Raw genomic sequence first — 22,703 nt, 5'->3', positions numbered from 1 at the left:
GCGCCGCAGGTGGGGCCTCCGGGGGCAGGCCGGGGCAGGGCTCAGCGCCCGCCACAGCCTAACTGGCCTCGTGCCCGGGTGCTCCCTTCTCAGCAGATGACTTCCTGGAGCCCGAGGAGTACGCAGAGCCTGAGGGGGCAGAGCCGGGGGAAGATGCAAACATGGGTAGGTCTGGGAGTGGGTTGCTGGCCTGAGGGGCCCTGAAGACGGGAGGGGGAGAGAGAGGTTCACGGCCACACTTTTGCAGAAGCGGAAGCCTTGCCAGCGTCTCTGCGCTATGAGGAGCTGGTCCAAAGGAACGTGGTAGGCCCAGGTCAGAGTGGGGGCAGCCGGGCGGGGCGGGGGCGGGCCCTGCACCCAGCTGCTGGCCCCGGTCCTCCCCCAGGAGCTCTTCGTCACCACCTCGAAGCAGGACGTCTTCGTCACCACCTCGAGGCAGGAGCTCGTCCAGGAGACGGAGCTGAAGCGGCACATCAGGGGCTGGGAGGAGGCCATCCAGACCCTGCTCCAGGAGCAGGTGAGGTGGGCCAGGTGGGCCCCTGGTGGAGGATGGCGTCCCCTGCCGCCTGCCTTGGGCCAGCCCGGGACCCTCTCTTCCCCTCCGCAGGAGGAGCACGTGCCCTTTGACATCCACACCTACGGGGACCAGGTGGTCTCCCGGTTCAGCCAGCTCAACCAGTGGTGTCCCTTCGCGAAGCTGGTAGCAGGCCAGCCTGCCTTCGAAGTGTGCCGCTCCATGCTGGCCTCCCTGCAGCTGGTGAGTGGCCCGGGCGTCTGGGAGGGAAGTGGCCCCTGGCCTCTGCTGACGCTTGGTGCTCTGCAGGCCAACGACTACACAGTGGAGATCACCCAGCAGCCGGGGCTGGAGGCGGCTGTGGACACCATGTCCCTGAGGCTGCTCACGCGCCAGCGGGCCCACCAGCGCTTCCAGACCTACGCCGCCCCCTCCACGGCGCAGCCCTGAGTGGGGAGCCCGTGCCCCGCGGACCCTGGGTGTGTGTCTGCGCAGTCTGCTTCCTGGCTGGCCCAGCCTAATAAAGTGTTGCCATCCCACCAGTCCCTTAAAACCAACCCTTTACAGAACCGTTGTGTGTAGGGGAGAGGGCTGTCTGTCCCCGGCGCCCCAGGGGCTGCTGGTACAGATCTCACGCACACACAGCTCCGTCACAGCCGTTTAATGGCCCGGCTCAGCGCAGGACGCTGCGGAAGGTAGCCATGTGGCGCCGCACGCTGTCTGTGATCTGCTCGGCCGACCGGCCCCTGCTGTAGTAGTCGGTGAAGAGGCCGTCGGGGCTGAGCAGGTAGATGGCAATGGAGTGGTCCACAATGTAGTCCTGGTCTTCGTCCTTGGGGCCGGCGCTGTAGTACACGCGGTAGCTGCGGCTCACCTGGGCGATCTGCTCGGCGGAGCCAGTCAGGCCCAGCAGCCTCGGGTGGAAGTCCTGCACGTAGCGGGCCATGGCGGCCACGGTGTCCCGCTCGGGGTCCACGGTGATGAAGAGCGGCTGCACGGGGGGCAGGCCGGGCTCCGCCTCCAGCTGCCGCGCCACCTGCACCAACTTCTCCAGCTCGTCGGGGCAGATGTCAGGGCAGTGAGTGAAGCCGAAGTACAGCAGCACCCACTGGCCCCGGAAATCAGCTTTGCAGCGCACTTGGCCCCGGTGGTCCAGCAGGCTGAAGTCGCCCTGGCCCACAGCAGCCTGCCGCAGGGCCTCTGTCCGCTGCTGCCGCCGCCTCTGCTCCTTCTCGGCCCTCACGGCCAGCCAGGCCCCACCCAGTCCAGCCCCAATCAAGGCTGTGACGAGCAACCTGGTTCGCAGGCCAGGACCCTGGGGCTGGTCCTGCCTGCCTGTCTCTGCAGGGCCTGGCGTTGAGAAGGGCTGGTATCTCACATGCTGGGCCTTGCCTCCTGGGCTCCCAGGGAGGGCCAGAGGCTTGAGCTGAAAGAGCCTGTGCCAGGCTTTCGGTGCCCGAGCCAGCAGCAGCATGGACCTGACGCTTCTGGAAAAGAGCGAGAGTGTCAGAAGCCAGAAGTGCCCCCATCATTCAGGAGATCCCTGGCTCCACCTGGAGGACCAGCCCTACACAGGCTCTGCTGTCAGCAGCTGCTCACCTAGCACTCACCCGGGCTCAACCGCCTCACCTCTGAAACCTCAAACCCCAGTTTAGGCGTCACCAAGCGTTCATGCTTGTCCCTCTTGTTCTTCAGCCTGAGAGCCTGTCTATCCCATCCCACCTGGCCCCGGCAGCTTTAACAGCTCAGCCGTCACCTGCATTTGAGCTGACGCAAAGCATCCCATGCACACCCCTCAGCTGGATTCTTGGGCATATTTGTTTGCAATAAACATCCATTTCTTAAGAGGAGGTGGGTGAATTTCTGGCTTCAACCCTCCCAAGACCGACTCTGGCCCTTCTGCAGCCCTTCTCCTGAGGCCACTCCTGCCACAGTGCTCTGGCTCCCTGGCCCCGCGGAAACTGCGCCACGCGCACCACAGTCTGCAGCGCTCCGCCTGGCCCCTAGCCCCTGCCAGCCCCTTGCACGTACACTTCCAGCCGGCAGCCGGCCCGTTAGAGAAGGCTTCTACTTGCTTCTCGCCAACTCTTCACAGCCAGGTACCTGACGGCAGCTCTGGACTCATGACCTGCCGCTGCTTCGGAGACCTCCGTGCCTTTCTCAGGGGCCTCTGGAGGTTTGCCAGGAGGAGGTCTTAGAATCCCCCCTCACCTGTTCAGGCGCTCCTGGGAGGATCCTCTGGAAGACTCCTAAACGTCCGGCCTCTGCCCGTCCGACGGTTCCCCGGCTGCACGACCTTGGACACGTCCCTTAGCCTGTTCACACCACCTTCCTCCCTTACAAAACGTGCTCCGAGTTGTGCAGAAGGTGGGCCTGCAAACCCAGACGTTTCCAGCCCCTCTCCTCGGGAGCCCCTTTCACACCAACCTCCCGGAACGCGCCTGCGAGTCTTCCAGGTGCTCCCCGGCTCACCGCGCGCCAGGGTCCGGGAGGCGAGTCTCGAGATGCTACCTGGGCCGCACCGCGGACTACCCGCCCAGCTTGACGTCAGCGCGCATGTGTCAACGACAACGCGCTCGCGCAGACAGCCGTGTGCGCGGGCCGGCGCCGGGCGGTGCGCGTGCGCCAAAGGCGGAGGCCCGCCGGAAGTCACGTGCAGGAGGCGGGGCTTCCGCCGCGGCCGCGCCTGCTCGGCGTCTTCCCCAGTCGCCGGATGTGGTACCCCGTCGTCGGGTGGGGTCTCCGCCCCGCTCCCTAGCCCGGCATGCCGGCGTGCGCATGGCGGCAAGCCTCTCGGGCTTCGTTGCTGTGTCCAGCGGGCCGTGAGCAGCTGGGCCCGGGAGAGAGGGCGTCTCCGGACATAGGGCTGAGCCGGGGCGGGGGCATCTCTTCTTGTCCCCTCCCGGAGCGCGGTGACCCCAGGCCGTCCAGGAGCAGCCGCGCTTCCTTACTCCAGGCCGCGGCCTACGGCGGGCTGCCCGTGGCGGTCAGAGCGGCGGCCCCGCGCCAGCCTGCCGAGACTCGGTTCGGCGTGGATGCACTCCGCGTCTCGCGTGTCGTCAGACTGCAGCCCCTGATGTGCCCTCGGTTGCCGGGTCCCCTGGAGGGGGAGTTACAGAAGGCTCGGGAGGGGGCGGGAGACACCTGGAGCGGCCGTGACTGACTTCAGCGGTGGGGGTCCGGAAGAGCTTGTTCGGCGGGAGGGCCCTGAGAGTTTCCCCAGACCCGGACCAGGTCGCTCTTGCTCGGATAAGAGTCACCGGGTGGGAATGGAGCGGGGAGGCTGGACCCTGGCTGCGGCAGGGTAAAGACAGGGTCAGGCTACCCGAGTTACGAGCGGAGATAAAGAGATCCGTGCCAACAGAGGCCACAGCCACTCGGGAACCTCAATGGGGAGGCTACACAGGCTCCAGGGCCAGTGCCCGGCTCGGGACTGCGGCCTCTCTGTACTTCCTGCCTGCCATCTTTGCAGACCGGCTGTCCACTGGTGTGGGGGGAGCTATGTGTGGGCGGCTAAGGGGTCTGCAGGTGATGGAGATCCTGGAGCTTCCTGGAAGGTGTGGGGGAGGCTGACACTCGGATCATCCATGAGGGGTCCGGAACATGGACGGTCAAGTGCCATATGTAATGGGATGACAGGTGCATCAGTTAAGTCACCCTCTTGAGTGGGCGGTCAGGCATCCTCTGATGTGGGACACTGGCGCTGGCTTTGGGTCAGATCGCCTGTGGCTGTGTGTTCATAGGTCAGGGGTCTTTAACATGCGGGAGGCAAACCCTGGTCAGGTTATCTGATGAATGGCGGGCTGTCGACGGTGGCTGTCGCATCTCTTGATTCATCCATCTGCAGGAACCAGCTTCCTGACCACAATACAGCACCAGCAGCCCACTCACCCCCGCAACCCTTGTATCTGGCCAACCTCCCCTGCAATAGGGCTCCCAGTGACTCTCAGTGGCCTCTGATCAGTGACCCCATCACTGACCCTGACCAAGGACTCATTAGCAACCTTGACAGATGTCCAAAATCATGACCAGTGACAGGACTGACTGATAAGTTCTCACTGGTAGCCCATCAAATATATGGATCAGCGTCCTATGGCCCAGTAATGATTGATCAGAGGCCCGCTGGTTATTCAGACCAAGTCCCTATTAGTGACTTCTATTAAATTTCCACTGATGGTCTTGACCAAAGTCCAATGACCCATGAATAACTGATCAATATCCTCCCTAGCGATCCTTCAGAGATTCTGGCCTGTGTTTTCCATCAATAACAGATCAATGACCAGTTAGTAGCCTGCCTGTACCTGCTCTGGTTTCTGGGTAACAGTGAATTCATGAATAGACTCCAGCTTATCCAAGGTACCCCCATGTACCCCATTATCACATCTGTTGCTAACTTACACAGGCTGGGCAAGGATGCTGAGTACACCTGCAGTCACTTCTCCACCCCCATATTTCTCCTCACCATCCCTGGTTAGGCCTCAGCTGGAGTTAAGCATTTACTGGTTTTTCCAGTAATTGTGTATGGATGTGAGAGTTGGGACTATAAAGAAAGCTGAGCACTGAAGAATGGGTGCTTTTGAGCTGTGGTGTTGAAGACGACTCTTGAGAGTCCCTTAGACAGCTAGGGGATCAAACCAGTCCATCCTAAAGGAAAACAGTCCTGAATATTCATTGGAAGGACTGATGAAGCTGAAGCTCCAATACTTTGGCCACCTGATGCGAAGAACTGACTCATTGGAAAAGACCCTGATGCTGGGAAAGGTTGAAGGCAAGAGGAAAAGGGGATGACAGAGGATGAGGTGGTTGTATGGCATCATCGACTTGATGGACATGAGTTTTGAGTAAGCTTTGGGACTTGGTGGTGGACAGGGAAGCCTGCCGTGCTGCAGTCCATGGGGTCACGGAGTTGGACACGACTGAGCCATTGAACTGAAGCTGAACTGAGCAGTGTAGTGGGTGTCCAGCTGAGGGGGGAATGGAAAATAAACTGTCCTAGTGCCTATTGCTGGGGTCACAAGTCTGGGGGCTGGAGGATAAGGAGTACCCAACTCCTCTTGGGTGTCCTGTCTGGGGAACTGAAGGAGGAGAAGCTGGATAACTTGGTCCTGTTATTGGGGGCTGACATGAAGGGAGATTCAGCTTCTGTCCTGGGGAGTGAGAAGCCTGGGTCCTGCCTTTGGGGGCTCTGTCTGGGCCAGGCTTAGGTCAGGACCTGCTGGTGGTTGCTTGCCTCTTTGAGGTCAGAGGTTCTGGCCTGGAGAGGAAGTTTCTTCTAACCTTGCAGCCACAGCCAGCCAGGGCAAGTGCCAGGACTCTGCCCTCAGGGCATTTGTCCCCAGGCTATTGGCACCAGGCTTCTGGCCATGCCAGCTGCTGCCCAGACTTGGCCAGAGTCGGGGTCAGCACCACAATCACAGATGGCCCAGAGCATGGCCCATAGGCATGGGTAGTAAGCTGGAGGCAGCACAGAGCGGGTGTTCCGACAGCAATGGGTTATCCTCAGTATCAAGGACAGTGGTGGGGCTCTGCAGCGATCCTGGGGGCAGGAAATTTCTGGGCCTGACCTCTGTGTCGTGAGGTGGCCAGCCCTGCCCACACAAGGATTTGCGCGCCCTGCGTACCCAGACCAGGACAGTACACGAGAAGCCCTTTATGTCTCTGCTTCAGGTGGGTCAGCCCCGGCAGCTGCTTGGACTCGCTCCCTTGGGACTGGTCAGCAGGTGCGGGAGGGGCAGACGGGGCCAGGGGGCCTGGGGTCACGGGCTGCTACTACTCTGGGCTGCAACACACACCTGGTGCCTGTCGCCGCCCCGCGTCCGTGCCGCTGACGCTAAGTGCACACACATGTCCCGACCCCGGTCCCCTTTCTCTTCTGTGTCCCGCTCTCAGTCCCGAGTCCCGTGTCCGAGTTGGGTACGCCTCTCCATCTCACAGTTTATTTTCCGTTCCTTCTTCACCTGGACCCCTGGTCTCGGCCTCACAACCTGACCCCGGGCAGGACCCCTGTCCTGTTCGGTGGCCCTCGTCGGTTCTTTTCGGATCCCAGTCGGTTCTGCCTGGTCTTGCGGTGGGTGAGAGCCACGGGACTGATCGCTGAGCCTGAGCCGCGGAGGGGCGGGGCCCCCCGACGTGCGGGGCTCTAGGCCAATTGCCGCCTCGGGGAGGCGGGACGACTGACGCACTTCTGTCCTGACCAATCGCGAGGGCCTGCGGCAGCCTGGACTCCACCCGCCCGCCGTCGCTCGCACAAAGAGGCCGACACGCTGCTGGCTCCAGAGGTTTTAAGAAACATCTGCGGGGCAGCGCCCGCCCAGCGGGTCATCGTCCGCCTCGGTCAGCATCGGGGCCAAGTAGTCCGAGTGCCGGATCCCGAAGGTCCAGCCGCGAGGCTTCCGGTGCTGCGGACCCAGGAGACGTCGCTGACCTAGTGCTCTCTGCAGGCCTTGGGCTCCCGGCCCCCAAACTCGCCCCTCTGACCCTCGATCCCGACCCGGGCCCCTTTACCCGCCTCCGACCCTTGACCCTGAAACTGCAGACCACCTGGTCCACGTTGTAGGCTGCAGGGCCGGGATTCAAGGTGTTGCCTTGAGGGAACGAAGTCCGCGGCAGCATCGAGAACTGGGGGGCCCGGGGCTTGTAGACCCCAGGGTTCACCGCGTGGTAGGCGCAGGGCCCGGGTGTCTGCGTGGGGTGGGGGCAGGAGAGGCGCTGTGTCCAGCTTCTGGGCCCTCAGATCGCCAACCCCTCGCCGCGCCCCGCGCCAACCCCCCACCTCCCCGACCTTGCTGAGGTCCTCGCAGAAGCTGCCCACCGCACTGCGGCCGTAGATGGAGTAATTCGGCGCCGAGACTTTGCCGACTACGCGCGGGCCCAGGAGCGAGGGCACAGTGTAGGTCCCGGGGCCTGCGGGGCCAGTGAGGGTGGGTCTTTGCGGACTAGCCGGTGTCCCCGCCGCTGCCCGGGCAGGGTCGGCCTTCTTGGGCTCACCTGGGGTTTGTGACTCCAGGCGGAGGCCCCAGTTTCGGGGAGCGATGGTGTGCCGAGGCGCGCTGGGGTACGCCGCGTTCCCGGCTCGCTCCGGGAAGTACCTGCCTGCGGGGCAGACCGGGGCGTGGGCCAGAACTGGGTTGGGGACCTAGTGGGGACCCGCGCCAGAGTCCAGGGATTAGGGGGAATCCGAGCCACGATATGTCAAAGCCCGGTGAGGCTTGGAGCTGTTTTGAGGTCCAGAAGTGGGCGGGGAGGGGGACTGAATTTGGCATGTTAGGCTGCCCAAGGGGGACTCGGGGCGGTGGGGGGGGAGCGGTTCCCGAGGGGAGGCGACTAGGCGTTCGGGAGGCCAGGGCCCCAGGTTCCTGACCCGGTCCGGGAGTGAGGAAGGGCACCGCGTGCCTCGGGCGGCCGAAGATGGAGTACGCGGGGGCGCTGTCTAGGCCGCGCACGGTCATGCGAGCGGGCACCAGGTGGCCTGGCCCGGGGCTGCACGATGTCTGCTGTGCCGGGAGGCGCGCGCCGAAGGTGAAGGCCGGGGCGCGGGGCCGCGACGGGTCGTGCATGATGTAGCCTGCGGGGCGCCCCAGCATCACCAGGCGCCGGCCGCTCCCTTGCCGGGCAGCCCCCGCCGGCCCTCCGCCGCCGGTCCCCCGCCCCCGGCCCGCCGCTGGTACCGGTGCTGGGTGGTAGCTTGTACTTGGGCCCCGGGCCGCTGTAGAGGGCTCCGATGGGGCCGCGGGGCCGGTGCGGCCGCCACGGGCCGACCCAGACGTCCGAGCCCATGGCGCGATGGGAGCGCTTGCGGCCGGCAACACCTGCGGACAAAATGTGGCGGCTCCGGCCCCTCCGCCCCGACTCCGGGGACGCGCTCCCGGTTCCCTCCAGATGGGCCCGACTCCGGGGCGGGGCCCGCGCGTATCCCAGACACCAGAGAAACAAATGGCAGCTTTCCTGGCTCCAGAGTGGCGCGGGGCAAGGACAGCTTCGAGGCCACCTCCCGTCCCCCAGCCCCAAAATAAGGTTAGTAGGGGTGTGTGCGCGCGCCAACTTTGGGCGCAGCACTGCGGGAGTGGCATTCCCAGGGGTTCCGGAGAGCTGAGATATTTTAGGAACATTGGGGGAGGATAACGAGACGAGGGGGAGATGGGGGACCTGTTACCCAAGGGGGCCCCGAAGTGGATGCGTGACCTGTTCCTGTGTCTCCTGGCTGGGAAGGCAAGGTGGGGTGTCTGGATCCCCACCGCTGCAGGGCCCAACTCCCAGACCCCATTGTGTCCGGGTTGCGCCTCCTGGCAACCGGATTGACCGCCCTACCTGGCCCCGCCCCCAGCCTCTCCTCCTCGGAGTCCATGGCAGCGGCAGGCGTCCTGCAGGCTGGGCCGGGGACCAGAACTCGGTCCACAGCCGTTCCCCAGGCTTCAGTACTCCCATTCCGGAAATAAGGCTGCAGACAAAAAACAAGAGTGAGAATAAAGAAATCAAGCTCAATTTAATTGCTATGTGTAGAGAGAACTTTGCCTCTATTTAAACGCGTGGAATGCAAAAGCAATCATGTACTGGGCCACAAAAAAGCACACACAATTAGTAGATATAAACTATTATATATAGGATGGATAAACACAGGTCCTTCTAGATAGCCCACGGAGCCATATTCAATATCCTGTGTTAAACCATAATGGAAAAGAATGTAAAAAAAAAAAAAACAAAAAGGAATATATGTGTGTAATTGAGTCACTTTGCTATAAAGGAGAGATTGGCACAACATTGTAAACCAACTATACTTCAGTTTAAAAAAAGAGCCCATACAAGTTGAATAAATAGATATAATAGGACACATGATTTGATCACAATTCAAAACAGTTCTAAGCAAACAGTATCAAATGTTTTTAAAAATGGTTAAATATTTAGAGATGATCTTTGAAAGCTAGCAGCCAGGAGTGCCGAGGAAGCTGGAGGGCCGTGGCCCTTGCCGGGGATCTTCCAGCAGGCCCAGGGGGGTGAAAGTGGCTTGAAGTCCAGCACATGCATACTGAAGCACATTAAAGGGTCCAATATGAGGCACAGAAGCAGGTAATGCCAAAATGCCAGCAATGGCTGGTGCACATTCAGTGAGTGGGGCAATATGCCCTTCTCCCAACGCCGAGATGGCGGAAATTAGTTGAAGGTGTTGGTCAATGAGAGAGGGTCCCGGACCAATGAAAGCACCACCAAGTGCTGACCTGGAACAAAGATTCCAAGGAGCTTCAAGTGCTGCTGTGATTGCGCAGGTCCCAGAGAGAGACGCTGTGGCAGGGAGACATTCCAGTCAAGACCAGCGGGTCATCCCCTTCTACAGCCATCTCCCTCTAAGCCTCTGGCACGAAAATCACCACCTCCTGTGCTTATGCTAAGCGAAAGACAGCTGTATTTTCTGAATTTAGAAAGACCTCCTCCAAACCCTCAGAAATCTGTGCAGTTGGTAAGCTAAAAAGAGATCGCTTTATGAGAGAAAATGTGAGGTGTGCGTGATAAGTGACTTCAGTCGTGTCTGACTCTTTGTGAACCTATGGACTGGAGCCCACCAGGCTCCTCTGTCCATGGGATTCTCCAGGCAAGATGGAGTCGGTTGCCATGCCCTTCTCCATGAGATCTTTCTGACCCAGGAATCGAACTCACATCTCTTAAACATCTCCAGCATTGGCAGGCAGGTTCTTTACCACTAGCACCACCCAGGAAGCCAAAGAAAGAAAATGCTGTTGGCCGAAATTGACAGCTGGTCAGAACTGACTCCATACCTGTGTTGACTGGTGGGTCTGCTGCTGCCACTTCTGACCCTCATCTTGACACGGTCAGGTGTGCATTTCAAATATAGATACAGCGGCTGGAGGAACTTTGGATGACGTAACTCTTGCAGGCGCAGCTTCATTAAGATGACAGATAAAGTGAATAGATCTACAACTTCTGGAAGAGAAGAACAAAGGCTTGCTAAGAGAGAAATGGCCATGTATCCAGTTACTGTAGTATTCTGGCTGTTTAACAGCTGGCTCTGGTTTTGCTGCCCAGTTCTCAAAAAATATTGTCTCCAGAGCTGGAACTATAGAGACTGTGTGAACGTCTTTGTTTTTGTCTTTGCATGGTGTGTTGCTTTACAGCCTACACCTTGAAGATGTGTTTCTCTCAGAAAGGAGGGGAGAACGACTTCTATTTGCAGAAGTAAAGGTACATTCCGTCACTTGACTGTATTCACCTTTAACCAGTTCTGCCATGCTGCTGGTGCTGCTCTTGCTAAGTCACTTCAGTCGTGTCCAACTCGGTGCGACCCCATAGACGGCACAACACCCACTTAAAATTCTCCCTTTGCATGTTTTGTAAATAGGATCTAGGTTTAAAAAAAAATTTAAGGAATTTTTTTGCCTCATCAGTTTGCACAAATAATTCTATGAGTGGGAGAGAAAGTATATAGAAAATGGATTTACAGAAGTGTCTGTCTGTAAAGGAAAAATAGTGCTTTGTTTTGTCCTGTTTCTCAAACACTATGAAACAATTTAGTTAATAGACATTTTTGCATCCACATTTCCACATGAAAACTCCTGAAGTCATGGTCTGCTGCCAGCTTTAATGAAATCAAGCCATCTCATGTTTCATAATCACCTTAAATAAAGTGATTTCTAATATTTTGAGCAGCTTATGTAACGTGGGCAAAATGTGCTTTTTAATTTTTATTTTAGTTTTGCAGATGCTAAGTGCTAAGTCGCTTCAGTCGTGTCCGACTCTGTGCGATCCCATAGACGGCAGCCCACCAGGCTCCCCCGTCCCTGGGATTCTCCAGGCAAGAACACTGGAGTGGGTTGCCATTTCCTTCTCCAATGCATGAAAGTGAAAAGTGAAAGGGAAGTCGCTCAGTCGTGTCCGACTCTTCGCGACCCCATGGACTGCAGCCTACCAGGCTCCTCCATCCATGGGATTTTCCAGGCAAGAGTACTGGAGTGGGGTGCCAGTTTTGCAGATGGTTTTCTCTAAAGTACATTTTTACTAAGTCCATGTGTGAATGATTAATGATTAAAAAAATTACCAAATAAAGTACAAATATAGTGTATTTAATAAACTGTCAACCTAAACAAAAATCCAGCAATCAGTGAGATAGAAAACCAAGAGGAGCTGTGAGGTCTTTGTTTTAAAAAGCTGCAGGTTTTCTGTTTAACATTCTTTAGAAGCTGAGGAAGGCTAGTTTCTTGAGGCTGATGAAATGGGACTCCTGACTAAAACAGTTAAACTCTCAAATAAAAAAGATGAGAGGACACAAGTGTAGCCTGCACAGAGGCACACTAAAGTCTTCAATAATACTTCAACTTAAATTTTTAAAAATAAGTTATTCTATTTCCTTCGGCAAGGTGCTCCGAACTGTAGCTTCTGCATCACACGTTCCATTGTTGGTTTCTTGAGGAAGCTGTGCTGCTTCCTGCACTGGCTGCACCAACTCACATCTTGACGTGCACGAGGGTCCTTCTTCACCACATTCTCGCCGACTCTTATCATTTCTCGTCTTTTTGATAAGTCGTTCTGACAGGCGTGACGTGATGCTGTGGGTCTGACTGGCATTTCCCTGGTGACGTATGATGACATCACCAGGTGGTCAACACAGAAATCAGACTGATTATATTCTTTGCAGCCACAGATGGAGAAGCTCTATCAGTTCAGTTTGGTTCAGTCGCTCAGTCGTGTCCGACTCTCTGCGACCCCATGAATCGCAGCACGCCAGGCCTCCCTGTCCATCACCATCTCCCGGAGTTCACTCAGACTCATGTCCATCGAGTGGGTGATGCCATCCAGCCATCTCGTCCTCGGTCGTCCCCTTCTCCTCCTGCCCCCAATCCCTCCCAGCATCAGAGTCTTTTCCAATGAGTCAACTCTTCGCATGAGGTGGCCAAAGTACTGGAGCTTCAGCTTAAGCATCATTCCTTCCAAAGAAATCCCGGGGTTGATCTCCTTCAGAATGGACTGGTTGGATCTCCTTGCAGTCCAAGGGACTCTCAAGAGTGTTCTCCAACACCACAGTTCAAAAGCATCAATTCTTCGGCGCTCAGCCTTCTTCACAGTCCAACTCTCACATCCATACATGACCACAGGAAAAACCATAGCCTTGACTACACGGACTTTAGTCGGCAAAGTAATGTCTCTGCTTTTGAATATACTATCTAGGTTGGTCATAACTTTTCTTCCAAGGAGTAAGCGTCTTTTAATTTCATGGCTGAAGCTGTATACAGTCAGCAAAAACAAGACCAGGAGCTGACTGTGGCTCAGATCATGAACTCCTTATTGCCAAATTCAGACTTAAATTGAAGAAAGTAGGTAAACCCACTAGACCATTCAGGTATGACCTAAATCAAATCCCTTATGATTATACAGTGAAGTGAGAAATAGATTTAAGGGACAAGATCTTATAGACAGAGTGCCTGATGAACTATGGATGGAGGTTCATGACATTGTACAGGAGACAGGGAGCAAGATCATCCTCAAGGAAAAGAAATGCAAAAAAGCAAAATGGCTGTCTGAAGAGGCCTTACAAATAACTGTGAAAAGAAGAGAGGCGAAAAACAAAGGAGAAAAGGAAAGATTATAAGCATCTGAATGCAGAGTTCCAAAGAATAGCAAGGAGAGATAAGAAAGCCTTCCTCAGCGATCAATGCAAAGAAATAGAGGAAAAGAACAGAATGGGAAAGACTAGCAATCTCTTCAAGAAAATTAGAGATACCAAGGGAACATTTCATGCAAAGATGGGCTCGATAAAGGACAGAAATGGTATGGACCTAACAGAAGCAGAAGATATTAAGAAGAGGTGGCAAGAATACACAGAAGAACTGTACAAAAAAGATCTTCACAATCCGGATAATCACGATGGTGTGATCACTCATCTAGAGCCAGACATCCTGGAATGTGAAGTCAAGTGGGCCTTGGAAATTATCACTATGAACAAAGTTAGTGGAGGTGATGGAATCCCATTGAGATATTTCAAATCCTGAAAGATGATGCTGTGAAAATGCTGCACTCAATATGCCAACAAATTTGGAAAACTCAGCAGTGGCCACAGGACTGGAAAAGGTCAGTTTTCATTCCAATTCCAAAGAAAGACAAGACCAAAGAATGCTCAAACTACAGCACAATTGCACTCATCTCACACGCTAGTAAAGTAATGCTCAAAATTCTCCAAGCCAGGCTTTAGCAATACGTGAACCGCGAACTTCCAGATGTTCAAGCTGGTTCTAGAAAAGGCAGAGGAACCAGAGATCAAATTGCCAACATCTGCTGGATCATAGAAAAAGCAAGAGAGTTCCAGAAACACATTTACTTCTGCTTTATTGACTATGCCAAAGCCTTTGACTGTGGATCACAGTAAACTGGAAAATTCTAAAAGAGATGGGAATACCAGACCACCTCACCTGCCTCTTGAGAAACCTATGTGCAAGTCAGGAAGCAACAGTTAAAACTGGACATGGAACAACAGACTGGTTCCAAATAGGAAAAGGAGTATGTCAAGGCTGTATATTGTCACCCTGCTTATTTAAATTCTATGCAGAGTACATCACGAGAAACGCTGGGCTGGAAGAAGCACGAGCTGAAATCAAGATTGCCAGGAGAAATATCAATAACCTCAGATATGCAGATGACACCACCCTTATGGCAGAAAGTGAAGAGGAGCTAAAAAGCCTCTTGATGAAAGTGAAAGAGGAGAGTGAAAAAGTTGGCTTAAAGCTCAACATTCAGAAAAGGAAGATCATGGCTTCTGGTCCCATCACTTCATGGGAAATAGATGGGGAAACAGTGGAAACAGTGTCAGACTTTATTTTGGGGGGCTCCAAAATCACTGTAGATGGTGACTGCAGCCATGAAATTAAAAGATGCTTACTCCTTGGAAGGAAAGTTATGACCAACGTAGACAGCATATTGAAAACCAGAGACATTACTTTGCCAACTAAGGTCCATCTAATCGAGGCTATGGTTTTTCCTGTGGTCATGTATGGATGTGAGAGTTGGGCTGTGAAGAAGGCTGAGCGCCGAACAATTGATGCTTTTGAAGTGTGGTGTTGGAGAAGGCTCTTGAGAGTCCCTTGGACTGCAAGGAGATCCAACCAGTCCATTCTGAAGGAGATCAGCCCTGGGATTTCTTTGGAAGGAATGATGCTAAAGCTGAAGCTCCGGTACTTTGGCCACCTGATGCAAAGAGTTGACTCATTGGAAAAGACTCTGATGCTGGGAGGGATTGGGGGCAGGAGAAGAAGGAGATGACAGAGGATGAGATGGCTGGATGGCATCACCCACTCGATGGACGTGAGTCTGAGTGAACTCTGGAGTTGGTGATGGACAGGGAGGCCTGGCGTGCTGCGATTAATGGGGTCGCAAAGTCGGAAACGACTGAGCGACTGAACTGAACTGAACTGAAGATGTATGATGTTGAGTGTCTTTTCAGGTTCCTGTTGGCCATCTGAAAATCTTTTTGGGAAAATGTTTCTTCATGTCTTTTGCATATTTTTCCTTTTCTTTTTTAAAAAATTGAAGTCTAGTGGATTTACAATATTATATTAGCTTCAGGTGTACAGCATAGTGATTCAATATTTTCCTGCCCATTTAAAATTTGCTTTGATATTGCACAAGCTGTTTATATATTTTGGGTATGAATTCCTTATTTATATGGACTTCCCTTATGGCTCAGGTGGTAAAGAACCTGCCTGTAATGCAGAGGACCTGGGTTCAATCCTTGGGTTGGAAAGAAGCCTGGAGAAGGGAAAGGCTACCCCTCCAGTATTCTGGCCTGGAGAACTCCACGGACTGTATAGGCCAAGGGGATCACAAAGAGTTGGACGCGACTGTGTGACTTTTACCCACTTGGTTATGTTATTGGGAAACATTTTCTCCCATTCAGTATGTTGTCTTTTTAATTTTTAAAAAACGTTTTATTGGGGTATAATTTACAATGTTGCGTTAGTTTCAGGTGTACAGCAAAGTGAATGTATTACACAAATACACATATCCATTCTTTATCCATCCTGTATGGGAAAGATCCTTTTCCCATATCTGCTGGGGTCCAGCCCCCGCAGGATCCAGGGGTACCTTTAGGAGAGACGGCGTTGGCGAAGAGATTTAGAGAGAGATAAAGAATGTTGCAGATAAGAAAACAGAGGAGAGAAAGAGGCTGATATTCCTTTGTTTACACAGAAAGCCAATAAATTCCCAAGACAAGGGACTTGCTCTCTTCACGTAGGCCGCGGGCGCCCTCCTGGTCTCCCGAGGGAGTGAAGACACAGAGCGCCTTCCCGTTCAGGTCTTAGAAGCCCAGGCAGGAAAGTGAACGCAGAGAGCCTCTGTGCTCCAAGGGATCAGCCTGAAAAAAGAGAGTAAGAGAGAGAGAGAAAGAAAGAAAGACACAGGGGAAATAGGCTTTCATGGAAACTGGTCCCGTCAGTTTAGTTTTCAGGGAAGCTTTTATACCTTGACTTGTACATAGAGGGAAATGAAAGATGCAGAGTCATGCAGAGTCAGCCCAAACATTACATCTGTTTTGTCTTTATCGAAACCAGGATTTTTTTCTGCATACCTTTCCCATAAACAACGTTGTGTACATTATCTTCTGGCCTTGGAGGCTTGTGGACATCTTATGACCCTCTTTTGATAAAGGCTGCTCAACCAGAAAACTTATTTTCCCTTGAAGTGTTTTTTCTTTATATTTCTAATCTATGTCAGACTCAGAAAGTATTAAACAAAGTTACATTCTCACGGAGCAAAGGTGCAGTGAGTTACAACAAAGAAAGAACCAATTAGCTCAAAGGTCTGATATGGTTAATTCCAAGGCTATTGCTTGTTTTTCTTAAATTCCAAAAACTATTGCACTCCCAGGTGCACAGTGGATAAGAGATATGGGAACTTAGCAGCGAGCAGTGGCTCAACAGTGAAACCCTACACCAGCACTCCTCTAATAGCTTTTAACTCATTGAAAGACTCTATATTTTTAGAATGTTTTAGGCTTCCCGTGCCTCTCACAGTTGGGAGGCTGTGAATAATCATATGCATGGCTGCAAGAGTCTGGATAAACCTGTCAGGCAGGCTAGAATGCCAACAGGGGGTTTGAATTGAAATACTCCTTTCATGCCCAAGAGACTTCTTAGCTAGAGCGCTAAGTTGATTTTCTCCAGAGGAAGGTGGTCGGGGATAGCCTGCTGTTAATGTCAGAAGAGTTGGTGAAAGGCATAAAATAGTAAGACAGACAGATTCTGGTTTTGGAGTAGGTGCTCGAGCAGGTCCAGGGAGTCCCTCGAATCCTGATCCATCTTTGCCCGTCAGGTCTTCTCCGCGTGACCTTTGTCGTGGGTGGGATCTCCCGTGGTGGCTCCCGGCACACATCGGCCCTTGCAGAGTACTGAGCAGAGCTCCCTGTGCTGTGTGGTGGGTTCTTATAGTGTTGTTTACCACTTCCTAGGTGGCTCTAGTGGTCAAGAACCCACCTGCCAGTGCCGGAGAAGTAAGAGACTCAGGCACCATCGCTGGGTCGGGAAGGTCCTTGGAGGAGGGCATGGCAGCCCACTCCCGTATTCTGGCCTGGAGAATCCCATGGACAGAGGAGCCTGGGGGGCCACCGTCCATGGGGTCACAGAGTCGAACATGACTGAGTGGCTCAGCACAGACGTGGCAATCCCAGTCTTCCAGTTTATTCCTCCTGCCTCACCCCCTACCCAGTAACCGAGAGCTTAGTTTCTACATATGTGCAGTAACTTCTGGTGGTGTAGATAAGTTCATAGGTAACCTTTTTAAAGATTCCACACATAAGCAGTATCGTATGATATTTGTCTCTCTGTGTCTGACCTACTGCACCCAGCGTGACGATCTCCAGGTCTTTCCATGTTGCCGCACGTGGCATTACTTTGTTCTTCTTTAATGGCTAAGTGACACTCACTGTGTGGCTGTCTGTGTGCCACGTCTTCTTTATCCTTCCCTCTGTCGATGGGTGCTTGGGCTGCTTCCCGTCCTGGCCGCTGTGAATGGTCCTGCAATGAACCTGGGGGTGTGTGCGCCTTTTTGAATTCTGTGTTTCTCTGGATTTGTGCCTAGGAGTGGGATTGCTGGTCCATATGGTAGTTCTATTTTCAGTTTTTAAATGAACTTCTGTACTGTTCTCCACAGTGGCTATATTCGTGTGCATTCCCACCAACAGTGTAAGACCCAGCATTTATTGTTTGTAGATTTTTTTGATGATGGCCATTCCACCAGCGCAAGGCGGTGTCTCATTGTACTTTTGATTTGCATTTTTCTTATGATTAGTGGTGCTGAGCATCTTTTCAAGTGCTTTATAACCATCTGTCTGTCTTCTTTGGAGAAATGTCTATTTAGATCCTCTGCCCAGTTTTTGATTGTGAACTGTTGTTTTTTTTTTTAATATTGAGCTCCATGAGTTATTTGTATATTTTGCAGATTAATCCCTTGTTGGTTGCTTTGTTTGCAAATATTTTCTCCCATTCTGAGGGTTTTCTTTTCTTTTTGTTTATGGTTTCCTTTGTGGGCAAAAGCTTTTATGTTTAATTAGGTCCCACTTGTTTTTATTTTCATTATTCTAGGAGGTGGATCAAAAAAGATCTTGATGTAATTTATGTTAGAAAGTGTTTTCCCTATGTTTTTGTCTAAAAATTTTATAATATCTGGCCTAACGTTTAAGTTTTTAATCCATTTTGAGTTTATTTTTGTTTATGGTGTTAGAGTGTGTTCTGTTCTTTTTGTTTTATTGATGGTTTGTTTTTAAAGAAACTGCCAAGCTCTTCCAGGGTCCTGACTGTCACCGTTTTACATCCCACATGGGACTTGGGTTTTGGCCACACAGGCAGCATGTGGGGTCTTAGTTCTGTGACCAGGGGTTGAACCCACACTGCCTGCAGTGGAAGCAGGGAGTCCTAACCGCTGGACCACCAGGGAAGTCCCATGTTCTTAAAGTTGCTGTTAGGCTGCTGAGCTTCATCCACATTCTTGATTAATTAATCCATTTTCACGAATTATCAGACAATACCAGCCAGTGACATTAGGCACAGTTGACTGTCACAAATGAATTACAGATGTAATTATTAACAAATATTAACAGATATAATCTAGCCTTGAGTTATTAATGGATATAATCTAGTCTTAAATAGCTACTTAAAAATTTATAGAGTTGGTATAAAACTCTTATAGGAAAACATAGGCAGATCACTCTCTGACATAAATCACAGTAAGACCCTATGATCCACCTCCCAAAGTAATGGAAATAAAAACAAAAATAAACAAATGGGATCTAATTAAAAGTTTTTCACAATGAAGGGAACTGTAAGCAAGGTGAAAAGACAGCCTTCAGAATGGGAGAAAATAATAGCCAACGAAGCAACTGACAAAAGACTAATCTCCAAAATACACAAGCAGCTCCTGCAGCTCAATTCCAGAGAAATAAACGACCCCATCAAAACATGGGCCAAAGAACTAAACAGACATTTCTCCAGAGAAGACACACAGATGGCTAACACACACATGAAAAGATGCTCAACGTCACTCATTACCAGAGGAATGCGAATCAAAGCCACAACGAGGTGCCACTTCACACGGGCCAGAGTGGCTGCGATCCAAAACGCTACAAGCAGTAAATGCTGGAGAGGGTGTGGAGAGAAGGGAACCCTCTTACACTGTTGGTGGGAATGCAAGCTAGTACAGCCACTATGGAGAACAGTGTGGAGATTCCTTAAAAAACTGGAAATAGAACTTCCGTACGACCCAGCAATCCCACTGCTGGGCATACAGACCGAGGAAACCAGAATTGAAAGAGACCCCTGTACCCCAATGTTCATCGCAGCCCTGTTTATATAGCCAGGACATGGAAACAACCTAGATGTCCATCAGCAGACGAATAGATAAGGAAGTTGTGGCACATATACACAATGGGATATTACTCAGCTATAAAAAAGAACACATTTGAGCCAGTTCTAATGAGGCGGATGAAACTGGAGCCTATTATACAGAGTGAAGTAAGTCAGAAAGAAACACCAGTACAGCATACTAACGCATATATATGGAATTTAGAAAGATGGTAACGATGACCCTGTATGTGAGACAGCAGAAAAGACACAGATGTAAAGAACAGACTTTCGGACTCTGGGAGAAGGCAAGGGTGGGGCAACATGAGAGAATAGCATTGAAACATGTATATTACAGTATGTGAAATAGGTGAGCAGTGCAAATTCGATGCCTGAAGCAGGGCCCCACGGGCTGGAGTGGGGAGGGAGGTGGGAGGGGCTTCAGGATGGGGGACACAGGTACATCCGTGGCTGATCCATGTTGATCGATGTAGGGTAAAACCACCACAATATTGTAAAGTAATTAGCTTCCAATTAAAATTAATTAATTAAAAAAAAACTAGGAATAGAACTATCCTATGACCCAGCAATCCCACTACTGGGCACATACCCTCAGGAACCATAACTGAAAAAGACACATGGACGCCAGTGTTCATTGCAGGACTACGTACAGAGTGAAGTAGGTGAGCAAGAGATAAACAAATATATAGTAATGCTTATATATGAAGTCTAGAAAGGTGGCACTGAGGATCCTGTCTGCGCATGCTGCCGCCTGTGAGACAGACACACAGCCAGGGGGAGCCCGGCGCGCCCAGGGGTGGGCGGGCAAGGAGGTGGGACAGTGCTCGAAGAGGGAGGACGTGTGCGTAGACCTGCGGCTGATTCATGTTTGTTTATGGCAGAAACCGCAGTATTGTAAGGTAGTTGTCCTCCAATCAAAAGTAAACTAAAATTTTTTTAAAGTCGAAAAATATTTTATACACTGAGGTTACATTTGAACGCTATTTCTAAGGCGCCTCTCTAAACCTATGGTTTTGGAGGATGCCATGCAAAACACCCACCTCCGGAGGGCGCTCTGGACCTGCTCTGCTCTCCCAACCCTGCCAACCACCATTGCTGTTTGTCTAATCGTTCAGGATTTGTTTATCATCAGTGAAATCTTCTGTAATACTTGGCAAGGAGGAAATTTAGCTTCTTTTCAATTGTCTTTGTTCTTACTTGTCACAGATTTTAAAACAAATGCTTGCGGTATGACTTCTCCAGGGTGCCCCCGGAGGCTCAGATGGCTGACTGCCTGCAATGCGGGAGAGCCAGGTTCCATCCCTGAAGCTCCAGGACTTTGGCCACCTGATGTGAAGAGCTGACTCATTTGAAAAGACCCTGATGCTGAAAAAGACTGAAGTCTGGAGGAGAAGGGGACGACAGAGGATGAGATGGTGGGATGGCATCACCGACTCAATGGACATGAGTTTCAGTAAGCTCCGGGAGTTGGTGATGGACAGGGAGGCCTGACGTGCTACAGTCCATGGGGTCACAAAGAGTCGGACACGGCTGAGCAAGTGAACAACAGCAATGACTTCTACCTTCAACATTTTAATCAGTGTCATGGGAAGCACCCTCCTCTTCTCCCGCTTTGAATTCAATGCTTCTAAATAAAAAAATAATTTTATTTTTTCTCAACTATTTCTTCTTAGTTACTTATTTATGAAATATTGGTTGTTGATGTTAACAGTTAGCGTATGGATTCTTAAAGGGAATCCTCAGTTGACCGTGAATCTAGACGTTGCTTTCCTCTTCAGGAGGCCTAGCAGAGAACGGACCTGTCTGGGCTGTGCCCTTCTGTCGAGGGACATCAGGCCTTGGCTGATGCCCTACTGCCAGGACCGTCATGGGCAGGCACACTCCTGAGGGCTGTTCCTGGGCCTGGACAGTCTTTGATTCACTTCTTGCTTCTTGGAGAAAGTAGACATGCCTAGTCCCTCTTGAGGAACCTACAAATACATAATCTGATGAGTGCTCCCGGTCACCTTCGCTGGTGGGACCTTACATCGTGTCTTCAGAACATCGACAGCTGGCCTGTGCTGCAGAATAATGACAGTTTGGGGACGGTGTGTTAATATTTATCATTTTAACCATTTGTAAGATGGGCAGCAGAAGATGAGATGGATGGCATCACCGACTCAATGGCCATGAGTTTGAGCAAACTCTGGGAGACAGCGACGGACAGGGAAGACTGGTGCTGCAGCCCACGGGGTCACAACAGCCAGACTCGACTGAGAACAGCACAGCAGCGGCGGGGGTGATTCGGGGGCATCACGTGCATTCATGGTGCCGTGTGCTCATCACCACAGTCTGCACACAAACTTTCATCATCGCCGGTACACTCTGTTCCTGTTGGACACTAACTCCCCTCCCCTCTCCTAGCCCTCAGAAACCTCTCATCTCCTTTCTGTGTCTATGAGTCTGACTGCTCTGGGGGCCTCGTCTAAGTGAAGCCATGCTAGGCTTGTCTTTCGTGTCTGGCTTATCTCACTGCGCATAACACCTACAAGGTTTATTCGTGTTGTAGCCTGGGTCAGGATTTCCTTCCTTTGATGGCTGAGCTAGTGTATGTATAAGGTCACAATATTTTAAATCCATCTATTGATGGACATATGGGCTGTTGTTTCCTTTTGGCTGTTTTGAATAATGCTGCTGTGAAACTCTATGTACATATACTTGTCTAAGTACCTGTTTTTAATTCTTTTACATATATACCTAAAGTTGCTGGATCATACGGTAATTTCATATTTAGCCTTTTGAAGACCTGACAAATTGCTTTCCACAGTGGTTGAACAGTTTTACATTCCTACCAGAAATATATGAGAATTCTAGTTTTTACACATCTTCACCAACTCAGGTATTTTCTTTTTTCATTAAAAGCACAATATATTTCAAAAATGTGTACTATGTTCCAGATAAATGACCACAATTTACGTTCCAAAACCAATATATCATTTAACAGGCCTAATTTTAGTTTTGCATTAATATAGTACTTTATAGTAAGCTTCATAAGCTTCTGAAATTTTGTTAGTTGTTTACTTGCTGCTTTTGTAGTTCTCGGTTTGTTCTTTTCTACTTATTTTACTTCTTTTTTTGCTTATTTCTTTGGTTGCGCTGGGTCTCTGTGACTGCGCTCAGGCTTCCTCTAGCTGCGGGGGGCAGGCTTCTCACTTGCGGAGCGGGCTCCAGGCCAGGCTCAGCGGCTGCAGCTGGGGCTCACGGCCCCGGGGAGTGCAGGCGGCAGCAGAGCTGGAGCAGGGGCTCAGTGGCCCCACGGATGTGGAGTCTTCGAGGACCCGGGACTGAGCCTGTGCTGCCTG

General features: G+C 51.8%; 3 protein-coding genes across 12 annotated transcripts in view; 1 reads left to right on the top strand and 2 right to left on the bottom strand.

The window, feature by feature from the left end:
- NCAPH2 (non-SMC condensin II complex subunit H2) overlaps positions 1 to 2,361 on the top strand; it is an 11,136-nt gene extending 8,775 nt beyond the window's left edge. For 5 of the 9 annotated variants that reach the window (XM_040233544.1, XM_040233549.1, XM_040233545.1 and 2 more), the window contains 5 exons: positions 94 to 165; positions 248 to 303; positions 386 to 517; positions 608 to 757; positions 824 to 2,361. In XM_040233544.1, the coding sequence (XP_040089478.1) occupies positions 94 to 165; positions 248 to 303; positions 386 to 517; positions 608 to 757; positions 824 to 964 (551 nt within the window). In that variant the 3' untranslated portion in view covers positions 965 to 2,361. The remainder of the gene's footprint in view (positions 1 to 93; positions 166 to 247; positions 304 to 385; positions 518 to 607; positions 758 to 823) is intronic. The other 4 variants (XM_040233550.1, XM_040233546.1, XM_040233548.1 and 1 more) reach the window with 1 other exon arrangement.
- On the bottom strand, positions 1,161 to 3,072 carry LOC120857796 (protein SCO2 homolog, mitochondrial). Of its 2 annotated transcripts, none has more exons than XM_040233553.1 (2): positions 2,546 to 3,072; positions 1,161 to 2,001 (listed from the first exon to the last, which is right to left on the bottom strand). In XM_040233553.1, exon 2 carries the CDS (start codon positions 1,986 to 1,988, stop codon positions 1,188 to 1,190), a length of 801 nt encoding a protein of 266 aa, XP_040089487.1. In that variant the 5' UTR covers positions 1,989 to 2,001; positions 2,546 to 3,072; the 3' UTR covers positions 1,161 to 1,187. The 2 variants fall into 2 exon arrangements, with proteins under 2 accessions (XP_040089487.1, XP_040089486.1); XM_040233552.1 differs by having other exon boundaries at positions 2,726 to 3,068.
- A 3,077-nt stretch (positions 3,073 to 6,149) lies between these two features.
- On the bottom strand, positions 6,150 to 8,808 carry ODF3B (outer dense fiber of sperm tails 3B). Its single transcript, XM_040233540.1, has 7 exons — positions 8,696 to 8,808; positions 8,182 to 8,322; positions 7,875 to 8,078; positions 7,502 to 7,606; positions 7,296 to 7,417; positions 7,055 to 7,195; positions 6,150 to 6,912 (listed from the first exon to the last, which is right to left on the bottom strand). The coding sequence occupies exons 1-7, from the start codon at positions 8,775 to 8,777 to the stop codon at positions 6,796 to 6,798; spliced, it is 912 nt and encodes a 303-aa protein (XP_040089474.1). The 5' UTR covers positions 8,778 to 8,808; the 3' UTR covers positions 6,150 to 6,795.
- Positions 8,809 to 22,703: the final 13,895 nt, after the last annotated feature.

The sequence above is a fragment of the Oryx dammah genome, unplaced genomic scaffold (genome assembly GCF_014754425.2).
Source record: "Oryx dammah isolate SB20612 unplaced genomic scaffold, SCBI_Odam_1.1 HiC_scaffold_29, whole genome shotgun sequence".
Taxonomy (NCBI): domain Eukaryota; kingdom Metazoa; phylum Chordata; class Mammalia; order Artiodactyla; family Bovidae; genus Oryx; species Oryx dammah.
The sequence above is the reverse complement of the archived record's forward strand: the minus strand, read 5'-3'. Positions and strand labels throughout refer to the sequence as shown.

Coding starts and splice junctions, on each gene's coding strand:
- LOC120857796 (XM_040233553.1), bottom strand. CDS start 1,988: ATGCTGCTGCTGGCTCGGGCACCGAAAGCCTGGCACAGGCTCTTTCAG.
- ODF3B (XM_040233540.1), bottom strand. CDS start 8,777: ATGGGGTCTGGGAGTTGGGCCCTGCAGCGGTGGGGATCCAGACACCCC. Junction 7,607..7,874: donor CTTCCTCACTCCCGGACCGG/GTCAGGAACCTG, acceptor TCTGCCCCGCAG/GCAGGTACTTCCCGGAGCGA. Junction 6,913..7,054: donor CAGCCTACAACGTGGACCAG/GTGGTCTGCAGT, acceptor CTGGGTCCGCAG/CACCGGAAGCCTCGCGGCTG.